At 39.2% G+C, this 13,341-nt stretch overlaps 1 protein-coding gene across 1 annotated transcript in view; it reads left to right on the forward strand.

The window, feature by feature from the left end:
• The window catches only part of KATNAL1 (katanin catalytic subunit A1 like 1), a 39,649-nt gene that overhangs the window by 8,600 nt on the left and 17,708 nt on the right, over positions 1-13,341 (forward strand). Inside the window, exons 2-4 of the mRNA XM_069012553.1 lie at positions 213-388; positions 7,486-7,646; positions 9,601-9,769. Of these exons, the coding sequence (XP_068868654.1) occupies positions 227-388; positions 7,486-7,646; positions 9,601-9,769 (492 nt within the window). The 5' untranslated portion in view covers positions 213-226. The remainder of the gene's footprint in view (positions 1-212; positions 389-7,485; positions 7,647-9,600; positions 9,770-13,341) is intronic.

A 13,341-nucleotide genomic window follows, 5' to 3' on the forward strand; every position in this document is an offset into this window, starting at 1 on the left:
ACTATAAAAGAGTTATGATTCATGATCTGAAACCTTAGGCTAGTAAAGAGACACTCCAGACATAAATGATTGTAGAAGAGCAGGACTGGATGGGAACGGCATTGGAAAGACACAATTCAGCTATGAGAGAAATAACAAAACTAAAGTGTCACTCACTGAATTATTCTACAGCATGTAAAATTCATTTTTCTGGTGATTATGTTCTCTTTTAGATTTCTGAGTGAAGATGAATTTAGCAGAGATTTGTGATAATGCCAAAAAAGGAAGAGAATATGCACTCCTTGGGAATTACGACTCTTCTATGGTGTATTACCAGGGTGTCATCCAGCAAATCCAGAGACATTGCCAGTCAATCAGAGATCCAGCAATTAAGGGCAAATGGCAACAGGTAGGGTGAAATAACATTGCCCATATTCTATTACTTGATGTTTGAAAACCACACTATACTTCCCAAACCTTATAAGATGTAGAGGACTTATATTTCAGTGATGTTTGCAACATTTTTTGTACAATATTTTGTTGGTATTCATGAGAAAATATTTTTTGTGTTGTGTTCAAAAGGAATTCTGTTGTTCTAAACGAATAAATTCTTTTGTTGCTTTCACTTAGGATGTCTGTCTAATTCCTGGTCTGTTTGTGTTTGCATACTGTCTGTGATTGCATAGTTTTGAAAAAATTAAGGACTTCCTTTTCCTCTTGTATCTTTTGGTCATCTAATGTCCAGTAAGGTAAAATGTGAGTGGGTGGGTTAGCATCTCTAGAATGGTTGTCTGAGTAGCAGCTAACTGTATGACTATAGTGTACAAATTTGGATCAGGTTTCTCAAACTGCAAGTCCTACTCTTAGCCCGAGTCTTGCACGCATCCATCTCCCTGCTAAACAGGGTACTGTTGAAGCCGTGGAAGTAATCTGCAGGTGAAATGTAAGAACCCCCAAGGACACCTATTTATTACTTTCAGTATTTAAATCTTCCTTACATTTTTTGGTGCCATTTTTCGTGGTACAAAATGTGTTCCATAAACATAAAAAAGGAGGAAAACCATATAAAGATGTTTTCTAGAATAAAGAATTCATATTGCATAAAGACTATGTTTTGAAAGAATGACATAGCCCCTATAAAAGATACAATTTTGCAGTAGGTAGCTAAAGAGATTATTTCAATAAATTTTTCTAAATATCAAATGTTTAAATGATATCACTTAAAAACAGAAGCAAATTTTCCTTTTTATTGCAGCAGATGATTTGTTTATGGGTTTGTGTTTGAAACTTCTGACACTAACATAGAGTATTTTGTGTTCTGATAAGTACAACACTGTTAACAATCACTTTGTAATAACAGTACTATTCATAGGTGTCTATCATATAATTGTAGAAGTCTGTTCATGAAGAGCTTGTTTGCAAAACATGTGTGTGTAGATGCAGCAGAGATAGTACCTAGTTTTCCAGGTAATGTAGTAAGCTGGATGTTGCATAGGAGATACTCACATTTAAGTACTGGTATTCAAGCTTTTTCCCACCCCAGGACGTGCTGATACAAGGTGTTCATGCCCAGTGCATGTCCTTAGTTCCTGCCAAACTTGCAGCTGATGTGAAAGTAGAGCATGAGGCTTTCCTCATTCTGCAGCTGCATTGAACCACTGCATTGTCTTCACATCTCGTATATAGTGTTTCCTCTGATGACATTGATTCTTCCTATAAACTTTCAACAGCTCTTGTCTTGTGAAGGTCACTCAAGTCTCATGTTATTGTGTGTTGTTTGAACTGCTTCAGAGAAGCCTGTGCACTATGGAATGTGTGCTGCACACTGGAGACAAACCTGAAGTACAAAAGGACCATTTACACAGTTCCCAGGATTATTCCTTGGGGAAGGCATCTGGCTCTCTAGCAGAGGATCTGAAGTTGGCACCTTCTCAGAAATTACCCCCTTTAGGCAAAAGAAGAATGGCCCCTGACCATGTCACATAAATGCTTTAGAGATCTGTCCCAAATAAGATCTGCAGCAGGTGGGGTAGCGTCTGTCACGCTGTGCGCTCATGTTAATTCTGAAACTTCCCAACACAGTAGCGGCAGATGAGATTTGTCAGAATATTGCTTTGCTGTTAGTGGTGCCAGTCTTGGCTCAGAGACAAACACCACAAAGTAAGAAGTGTGACTGAATAAAATAAAATAAGGGCTTCATCCCTAGGTTGTTTGCCTCCTCATTTGTTTATGGGAACAAAATGATACAGATACAGCAAACAATGCAGCCCTGGAACTGCTAGCTTTTCCATACCAGAACCTGAATGTATTGGTGAGACCTACAGAGACAGACCTGCTTTCTTACCCACTCTTTATAAATAACTGTTGTGCTTTCTCACTCCTTGAGACAGACTAAACGGGAGTCTGATGATGTGGATGTTAGCACTACTTTCCAGCTCCAACAGCAGCTACATCCAAACTGTCAGTCACAGTCAAGGAGCTGTCTTGACAGACAACCTGTTCTGAAAAAAATTTAACCAAGAAGTTGGATCACAAGTAACATTCATTCACAATATTAAAGTAATATCTAGATATTAATTTTAGATCTTTCTCATTAAAGAGTTATGCTATACACATTATGTAAGTTTAGCAAAATTCAGGTCAAACCCACTTGGTACCAGTAATATTTTATAATATTTACTTTATAAATTTATATTATTTATTTTATTATTTTATTATTTATTTTATAATATTTATTTTATAAATAATATTTTATAGTATTTACTGGTACCCACTTGGTACCCACCAGTAATATTTTGCAGAAGCAAAATATTCCCATACCAGTGTGGTTCTTGCAAGTGGCTTGAGAAGCAAAGCAACCCTTAGGTCATGGTTAACGGGGTTAATGCAGTTGATTTTTACCTGAAATTCTGTCTCCTCTAGCATATGGAACTAGCCTGTTCTTCAGGTTCTTCAGCTTCTCCATCATCTGAGGAATCTGGAGAGGATAATACCACTGGTACCTTTTGGAGGTGGAGTTTAGCAGTCACTAACACTGTGTGGGTAGAACTTTTACTCTTGAATGTCCATGTAGGTAAGTGCTCAAAGGAGAAGATTGTTACTTAAACCGGTTCTTCTCTGGGATGTACTGTCTGCATACACATTCACAATCTTGAACCTTCTGAAGGATTCCTGGAATGCTGAGTGTCAGTATGAAGCATCCCCTTCCTTTCTGTATGTTTGTGTGCAGCTCACTAACAGGGTGTTTGTCCTGCTGGTACTTCTGAGGCAGTGAGCACAGTTTCATGTGTTTGTGGACATGTTCCCTTGTAAAACAAAAATGTTCATTTGAGGAACATCTCAAAGAATAGTTCCAGCTGTGGCTGTGCAGCTGACCAACTCACATCTCTTATGTCCAGCATTGTTCTTCCTGTTTGGTCTCTTCTCAACAGTGGGTGCTCCTTCCTGAATAGGTACCTCATGCCTGGTGTATCTGCTTTGTTGCCTTGTGTATGACAGAGGAATTTTCCCAGCAGTTTATTGAGCAATGTGGAAGCATGGGTGAACTGGAAGTAGCTGGGATTTTGGGTCAGATTCCCAAATGCTCTTGATCTACCTCTCTTTGCTTAGGTGTCATTGTTTTCAATTTTCTACAGTTTGATCTAGACAGAATGATCTGTGCAAGTATTTGTTGGGCTGCATTTCATGTCAGACAGACAGCTTCAGCTTTGCAACTGGGTATCTTGATTACAAGGATTCTTCTTGTTTGGAGCTGATGCTTAGGATGAGGAGGAATATGAACATGTTAACATCTTCTCCCCTGGGAACAACTGACTGGCTCAGTTACACTTGATGCAATACTGCTTCTGGGAATTCAAAATCAGTGCTGACCAGGGAAGAGGGATTTTGTTACTAGTCTGGGACACCCTTCAGTACTTAAACAGGGCAAAAGACATGTGCTGAGGATCCACCAAAGCAGAGACATGACAGCATAAGAATTCCTGTGACTTCATGGAAAATTCAGAGCCATTGATCATCTTTTGACTGGCTTGTCTTGGGAGTATCAAGGGTGACCTACTCTTGAGACTCATCCTTGTTTTGCATCCAGGGAGTTCTCAGCTTGCTCTTGGGTAGGCTGAGTGTAGCTCCATTCTTCATTCCTAGGCCTCCTGAGCTCACTTGAAAAAGGAAAAGTTACTTTATTGTGCTTTGCAGTTTGGCTGACAGGTGAGCATATTTATTCCTGTAAATGCAGGCTGGGGCTGGAAAGATTCAAAATCAGAAGCAACGCATCCTTACCAAAACTAAAAGGTAGATTTAGTCTCATGACCGCTACTGTGAACTTTACTTGTGCTGACATTCTCCCTGTTTATTCTGAGAGAGTTTCTTGGCTGTTGCAGTGTTTTTACTAGACAGCTGGCTTGTAGGAAAGAGCTGCTTCAGTGACAGTTCAGCAGCTGCAGAATGACAGCAGAGCGTGCCCCCGGGAGATAGTACTGGCTTACGACAAGGCCAGCGGCTGTCGAGCAAAGCCTGCTGCGTGTTGGAACCATGTGCTCTGCGTTGCACAAGAGCTGAGAGCACAGGGGCCTCCACTGGAGCTCAGGCAGAAATTGAGTGATTACCCGAGTGCTTGAAGCAGCCAGAAAGGCACCCTGACTGACTGTGGTCACTGGTGCAGGTGATGAGGTGCACTGTATTCCTGCTTAAAGAATAAAGGGTGAATTCTTCTTTTTATTATTTCAAACACATTTTGGTCAATCTATGCTTTTGTTGCTTTTGCTTCGTGCCTGTTTCATTCACATTTAGTAGGTTACTTTGTGATTAATTAAGAAACATTCTGTGGGTAACTCATTAATAGATATCATTATGGGAGCTATGCCTTCACGGATCAGACAGGGTTGCAGGGCATCTGTTTTGGATATGGTTTAGGGACTTGTTATTTTCACTTTTTAAAAAATGGAGCTTGTTGAATAACTAACACTAATTGCAGGCAGTAATTTCAGGTTTGGAAAACACTTTTAGATCAGTTTTTCTTCAGCATGACAGAATAAACCCTCCCCTCCCCCCCATTATTTGTATTTACGATAGTACAAATACCCACACTTATTGCCATGGGTATAGAAGTACAAGCTCTAGCGTAGCAAATAAAAGCTAGTGATGGAAAAGGTACAACAGTTGCCAGATTACGAAATACAGAGGTATTCCTTGAAATGGTTTGTAACTACCACTAAGAAAGAGTGAACTCAATTCTTGTTCACTGTGTTTTATACCCATATGATAGGATGTGTTTTCTGCTTGGGTACTGGAAATTCTTGGGGTTGGCATGTCAAAACAAAGCTGTGGGGCCATCCCATGGGCTGAAAGGCATTTTATTGGGCCTTCCAACATCACCAGTGCCCATGATGCTGCTTCTGTGGAGGAGGTGATGTGGCTGGTAGGGGCGGCTGCTGTACCAGAGCCTGGCTCTGGGGACCAGGCAGCTTCACATGGTAGCTGAATCCAGCTAACATCCTGCCATGCCTAGAGAGGCCAAGCTCTTCCCTACCTTGTCTTCCTTCCATCTGTGCCAGCTTCTCCCTCCTCTGCCCCCTGTCATTTTTTTTTTTCCTGAGATTCATCTGATCACAGGATGGTGTGCATGTGCAGCTTGCTAACCCAGCAGAAGCGTCCTTTATTTTCTTTTTACCCTCCTAGGCCAATTTTTTTTTGCCATTTTACCAACCTGTCTTACTGTACTGAGATGCCAGAATTGAATCCAGAAGAGCAGGGGCAGAGTGTGGCTGGGGAGAAGTAAAGGGAGTTCCTCCTGTTTGGAAGTGGTAAGCTGCTAACTTGGCCCACACTATCTCTTGAAAATGCTTAATCATAAGTAACCTAAAAAGCTTTCTTCAGGCTCTCTAAAACCTGAGCTGGAGCCTCCTGAGGATTCTGGCACATAAGGAAGGGTGTGTGTGATGGGGGGCAAAGAGACTGGGTGAGTCTAAATCAGTGATTTTTCCATTTGCAGCCTTTCTAGGTTGCTTCAGAGTAGCACTGATCACTCAAAGACACTGCTCAGTCAACTCCATAACTATGGCACAGCCTTTTTGCCTCATGTCTGCGTTGTTACTCAACTGCAAGAAGGTCTATCTGCACCTATTTCATCTGACTCGGTTTCTTTAAGGCCTCTAGGAGTTTATTCTGGTTTTCCTTTGTGGTCCACACATTGAGGATTCCTTGTTGGTTGATTTGCCAGGTATTGACTGAGGAATAGGGTGTGTATTTCAAAGTTTGGTCTGCTCAGGTCTGGCTAAGAGATGGCTGACAGATGTTAGTCTGTTTTCATCTTCCAAAGCATCAAATGGTCACTTTCCCTCAGTTTTCAGATACCATCCTCCTTGCTGGTCCAGTGAGGTGAATGACAGCACGCTGGCTGTCAGTGCTAGAAAGTTGTTTTCCACCAATTTCTCTGCATGTGTTAGAAGACTGATAGAAGGAATTCTGTCAGTACTCTTGGAGCAGTGGAGTAGGAAGTGGCTGTCTCTTGTGGAGTGGTGCCCTGGAGGATTTATGCTGTATCATTCCTTTGTACCTCACAGCAGCTGTTTGGCTAGATTTATTTTTGGACAGGAGGGGGATGTGTGTGAAGATAGTTTGAAGGAACCAAGTTAGTAATCAATCACATTTGTAACTCAGCTGGAAGCTCTCACACTGGGGAATGTGTCCATGGATTGTGTGATGAGAAAGCAAAGAGAGCAAAGCAGGGCAGGAATAATCCTGCCTGAGCTGGATGTCTTGTGTCTCTGGAAAGACATAGTTACCCCATCTGGAATGAGCAAGAAGGCTGCTTTGCTCTGTGAAATGATCAAGATCTTCCTGTACTTAAGGCTCTTTTTGTACAGGTGTACATAAAGCTTCTGGTAAAGTAAATGCAGTGTTGCAAGATCTGTGCAGGGCCTTGGGGATTTACCCTTCTCTTTCCCTCTGTCCATATCAGCATCCTGCTGCTGACAGTCACATATATTAATAAAATCATGGAAACTCTCAAGTTGGAAGGCACTCATAAGGATCATTGAGTTCAATGCCCTGCTCCTCACAGCACTATCCATTTTAATGATTTGGCCAGTTTTATAACTAGGACATCAGAGACTGTAATCAGAGATCTTCCTTGCCAGAATAGTACCAAATTACTATAGATCTGCCAACACCACCCTTACTAGTATGAGAGTATGTGTGCATACATGTCAACATGCACACATAAATCCAAGCATCAGCACATGTTATGGAAGAGTGATCCCTGCCTTAGCAGTCATGTCTGGTTGGGACATTAATAAGCAGGAAAATGAACTCAACAGAGATTCAGTTGTTTATGCTGCTGTTAAAGGTCTAATATCAACCTGGTAGGTCTGGGCTTTGTGAATAGAAAGGCTTGGGAGTCCCTGCCTTTGAGGGTAGCATGTGTTCTTGAGGTACTTTCTATGTTTGTTTGGTTCTTTTAAAAGTTTGAATTGTAACAATTTTTAAATAACATATGTATTTCTCAAGGTCCGACAAGAATTAGTTGAAGAATATGAACAAGTTAAGAGCATTGTCAACACTTTAGAGAGTTTTAAAATGGACAGACCTCCAGATATCTCTGTATCCTGTCAAGATGAGCCTTTTAGAGATCCAGCTGTTTGGCCTCCTCCTGTTCCAGCTGAACACAGGTAATGAGAGGCTCAAGCACAGTGGGTGGAATAACGTTGGGTCACCATAATTTTATATTTGTTTTTGAATGCTATTGTAACATGAAAATCACATTTAATTTACACATTTACTACGTTTAATTTAGTCACTTGTAATAGAGAGTAAATCTAATTCATTGGGGAAAAAGTATTTAAACTACAGTCAGATTTATTGCTGACATTCTAAAGAGAGTCACTCCTTTATTCTGGTAGGAGTAACTAAGTGCCTGGAACTAGAGTCTGCTGCACAGGTAAGTGGGCTTTTGGTGACAGCTGATGTTCTCATGTGCAAGGTGAAAACTTTTCCATTTCAGTTTATTTAAATAAAATAATTAATTGATGACTGAGGAGTCTGGAAGGAGCTAGAACTGAAGGATCTTGAAGGACAGGGTGGTTAGGAATCACTCCCTAGCTACAGACAATTCAACCTATGTTTAATCCATTGGTTAGTTTAATTGCTAAACATGTTCTGTTATACATGGTGTATCTCTTCTGCAACCATATTTAAGGTAACTTCAGTTAGCTAATAGATTTCTTAAAATAGATGCTTGTGCATTTTCTGAAATCCCTATTTTCAACCTAACAGAACTTGTTGGAAAAAGATGCAGTTTACAGACAAGAATAACATTTATCATGCCAACATTTTTCTAACATAAGAGCACAGAATTTTAATGTGTGTATACTCACATAAGCAAAGGAGCAAAGTAAAATGAGAGATCTTGGTTAATGGAAAGAAATGCCAAGTTTATTTATAATTACCTGTGCTTTATGATTATCAAAAAGATCTTTGCTTTTCAAAAAAACAAACCCTAAGAATGTAAGTGTAAAATAATATTAATGCTGATTACTTTTGTGAGTGGTAGAAATAACTCAGATTTTCTATGGTAATGTTATGTAAAGTTCAAGATGTACTTATTTTTGTATTTTCCTTAGTGGTAAAGCCCAAATAGTTCATCTGCTTCTTTTAAGCTGAATTCAAAGCTTGTGCAAATAAGTAAGGAAACTTAGCCACTGTTCTATGCTGTTAAGTTTGAAGAAAATGCATGAAAAGCAAAATGTTGCTGTTGTATCCAGCAGTGTGTTTAAGAATACTCTTTTTAAGCCATATTCCAGGAAAATATTTTTGGAGTTAAAAAATTCTGAGTTACTCAAAACAAGAATCAGTACAAGATTTAATAGTGGACACTTACTAAATTTGGGTGACATTCCTGGCTGTTTATTTTAGTTCTGTATTTCAAATTCAACCCCTAGAGAAAAATGACAAGGACACCTTGTCTTAAAACCAAATTCTTTCTCCTCATTCTACTGCTGAGTACTCTTTGACATTGTGGGTGATGTACACAAATATAGGTGGGTGCAGTTCAGCTCTGTTTGCTTTTGCTTTCAAGGCAATTTTTATGTTTTGACATTTTCACACAGGGGAATGAAGTCAGAGGTAGGCAGATTGTTTAAAATCCTCCCTCTTCTGTTTTGGGGCCTGTCAAAGCTTTTAGCCACCTTTTTTTATTATTTATTTCTCCATTTAAAAAAATTTTATTTTACCATGAATGTCATCTGTTTGTGTAGAATTTGTGCATGTGAATGTAGCCTAATATAATCTCCTAGTTCGGAATCACAAGAAAATTCCGTTTGAAGACTTTTACTAAATTGTTTCCTCTTTTGTTACATGAGTGTTGGTTTGTTGTAAGATTGGTTAGGAGTACTGATCTGATAATGTTAATTTTTTCTTTTGTGCTTTTTCTTCTTGCTTTGGGTGTCAGACAGAACCAGAAATATGGTGTTGGATTTGCAGATATAGGGAAATAAGTCTTAGGGTCTTGGCAGCTTTAGTAATAATATACTAAGGCAATTACTGAAGTATTAGAATCCTTCCTTCTCAATGTTACTCTTTTTTCACTGTTTCTAGCATGTTTTTGTTGTGGTTGCTTGTTGTTAGGGCTCCACCTCAGATAAAACGTCCCAGCCGAGATGGAAAATCCCTGAAGAAAGACTCCCCAGGACTGCAGCCCCGTGGACCCGCGGGCAGAGCACACGTGGTGTCCAAGGGGGAGAAGCCTTCAGGCAGCCGCGAAAGGGAATCCAGAGCTAGAGGAAGAGATGACAAGGTAAGAAGTGGGAAAGGACTTGGCAGGGAGGTGTTGTGATGCAGCAGGTGGCAAAGGGAAGCACTCTTAGTCATTTAATACAGATGATAAAAAGTCACAATAATCCCATGCAGGAAAATTTAGTGCTTTTTTCCCCCCCATGATTAAAGCATGTATTGTGGTGATATTAATTAATAATTACACCAAATTAAGAAAAGTTCTGTTGGCTCTGTTTTGGTGTGAGATTTTTTGAGGGAGGGAAGCATGGTGTCCTCCTGTTGCTGAGCGCTTCTTACTCTTTGAGTGAAGACCATAGGCTTGACTCTTGTTTCTAATTGTCATTCAGGCAGAAAGTCCCTTCTTCTTTTCCTCCATGTTTGGTGGGTTTTTTTCTTTAGAGGAATCCAATTCAGGTCTTTTGTAAACATATTAATGTAAAAAGTGCAAAAGTGAGACCAGTGCCCTTCTCTAGACTTTGAGCATTATGAATGAAGTTCCACAGTACCACTGCCTCCGCCATACCATAGTATAATTTAGGCATGGCTAGGAGACCAGAACACTTCTGTAAATGCATTGATGCTAAGTAAATCTGGGCCAAATTATTTGAAGTTACATATTTGGAAATAATATGAGGGAGATGTATTAAAAGCAAACTCTTAGCAACTCCCATTTTCTTTGGTTTATGAAAAGGGTTTTGTATTTATTATAGTTTTTAGAAAGAAGCTTCTTGGAACTGTTTTGTTTTAAAACTAAAAGCAATGAATTAAGTTAGACTAAGTTGGAGATACTTTTTTCTGAAGATCCATGAAAAAGAAGCAGTGCTGAAGTGAAAGAAAAGGAGAAACAGTGATTCACTATGAAGTGGTGATGTCAAAGACAGGACTGTTTTGTGGCTGGAAAAATGTCAGTGTGCAAATTGCTGTTTCTGAGACACTTGTGTTTTTAAATTTAACTGTGGAGTTAGTGCCAGGAACCCAAGGACTGTGGTATTAGTTGTACAAGTTGAGACTGTACTGAAGTGGCATTATTTTCCTGACAGACAAAGGTAAAAGACACACCTTCCTATGGGGGCAGACAGTACTGTACAGATCTTGATAGATGAATGAGAAAATATTTAGGCCAGTTTCCTTCCAAATAGATTTGGAAGGTTAGTCCCTTCGTGACCTTTCTATTACCATTCTTGATATCTTAGGAATAACTCAAAGATACGCTTTTTCCATCATAAATTGTTTTCTGATACACAGGAAAACTATTAAGTAATCCTAGCCCTTATTACTGCCAGAAGGTAGGGCCAGGCACATTTTCAGCACTGCCACTGAGTGACTGTACAGATTAAGCATTTTAGAAATCTCTCTACCCTGGATCAGTAAGATTTAAAATAACAAGTGTGCCTTCTGCTAGCTATAAAAATCTCGTGGAGATCTGTGAAATTATTTAAAGTTTTGCCAGCTATATGGGGAATTGGAGTCATGGTGTGTGACAGGTTCACCAGATGTGCTTGTGTAAGGCAGCCTTCAAAGTCTTAGCTCTAATGAGGGTGAACTCTGCTCTCCAAGCTTTCCGGTGATGAGCATTATAGGGCTTTACTATAAGGAGCCTACAACAACATGACTTGTATAATACTTGTCTCTGGGAATAATGTGATTAGCAGCACTACTGCTGTGAGGTGCAGGAAAGTCATGAAGGGGTTCCATTTAATATGGTACATTTTAAACACTGCTCTTATCTGAATAAATTGGTCACTAGGTGGCAGAAGGAAAATATGTCTACTCCTCAAAAAATTCCAGCATATGTGCTCTTGTGTTCCCCTTTGTCTAGCTACTTGGTGGTTATTCTAGCTCCTTTGTCTGGGGTATGTAACTGAAAACCACCCCAGGTTACAAATCCTCATATGCTATATAATGGTTCTTGTAAGGAATCCATGATTTGCTTTTGATAAAAATTTTGAATGAAAGAGGGAGTAGCCAGGTGTGGGAAGTGAAAGAAGTTAATGCAACTTCCTATATTTTGCACACAGGCATGAAAACAGGTTTTCTTTTCCTTTCAGTTTTATCCTTTCTTAGTTTACAAATGTTTGTTCTTCCGTTTCTGAGTTTGAACCATCAAGCAGCTTTCCTCTGTAGCCTGGTATGTCAAATCAAAGAGATTTGGTAACTCATCATGTTCATTTAAGAACAATAGGGCAAAAATGAAGCTTCAAATTAAGTAACCAGGTATCTTTTTGCCTACTAAGTGTTTTGGCTCTGTAGTTTTTGGGTTTGGGTGCTTGGATAGGACTACTTAGAACATATAATGAACTATCCATTTCCTAAGAAGTTGACTACAGTGTAATGGGTTGCATGCTGTCCTGGCTGTAATACCACAGTGTAATGCATTTTTTTAAGGTAAATATAAGTATATTATGTATGTTTTAGAAGTGCTTTGCCTCACTTGAAATAAATATCTTCTTTCACTGTTTCTCCTCTCTGCACCATAACATCTTTTCATTCTGACAGTAGCCATCTTGGGATAAGTAATTTTAACCTGACTATGCCAATAAAATTACCTTTTTTAGTGCTATATAAAATAATTTTGTACTAAACTCACTGGATGTCTATCCACTAAATCCTCATGTGTCCTTTTTTTTTTTCTAAAATACTGCTTTCAAGTGTTTATTATTTATTAGTTCCACTGGAAATTATTGGGCTTGTTCTCAGGGTACCTTCTGCTGGAGCTTCTGTTTAATAGTTCAGTTTAAAGAGGCAGCATGAATGCTACCTGTATGTATCTGAGAAATTGCATAATACCATATCTAAGCACTGGAACACTTATTTAGAAGTACTCTTTAGATTATTTTAGATTGTCAGTGGATAAGGACAGTAAATATTATGAAGGATATGAAACAGCCAAAGGCTCCGCAGCCATATCAGTGAAGAGAATATTAACATCAATGAAGCTATGACTTAAAAAATTAAATTATTTTTGCTTGTTTATTCTCCTGTGCATCACCAAATGTGAGATGAAGTGAGATGAGATAGTTGCATTTAGGTGAAAGCATAGACCTCCATGCATCGGGACTGGAAGGCTGCATAATCTCCATCTGAAAACACTGAAAGAACTGGTAGGTGAAATTGGTCTCCAGGGCTGGGAGCACAGATTTACAGTAAAATTTACTCGGTCTGCTGCTCTCTCATGTGAATGGTGAGTTGTGTTGACAATGCCTCTATTGAGAAGGGGAAAGGAAAAGTGATCCAGGCAACTGGAGTTGTTAATTTTGTCTGAACAGTACACTATGTTTTACAACAAATGTAGAGTGGATGAAAAGCTAAAGACTTGGAACTAACTGAAAAGAGGAATAGAGTGAAATATGGTTTCTTAAGCAAAGGTGTTGCCTCTGCCAGGACTTTCTTTAGAGTTCTAGTTAATGTCTTATGGAAAGAAATTAATCTACCTGGATACCACATGGGAAGCAATTTGTTAATCGAGTGTGTGGTGTAGAGGAATTGTAAAGTGGGATTAGGCAGCAAGGGGAAAGTAAACAAGTGGTACTGAAAGGAGAAGTAGCAGTCAACTGGCAAATAATTTTTGACTCTTGTTTTATATTTAAATTAATA

The sequence above is a fragment of the Aphelocoma coerulescens genome, chromosome 1 (genome assembly GCF_041296385.1).
Source record: "Aphelocoma coerulescens isolate FSJ_1873_10779 chromosome 1, UR_Acoe_1.0, whole genome shotgun sequence".
Lineage (NCBI taxonomy): Eukaryota > Metazoa > Chordata > Aves > Passeriformes > Corvidae > Aphelocoma > Aphelocoma coerulescens.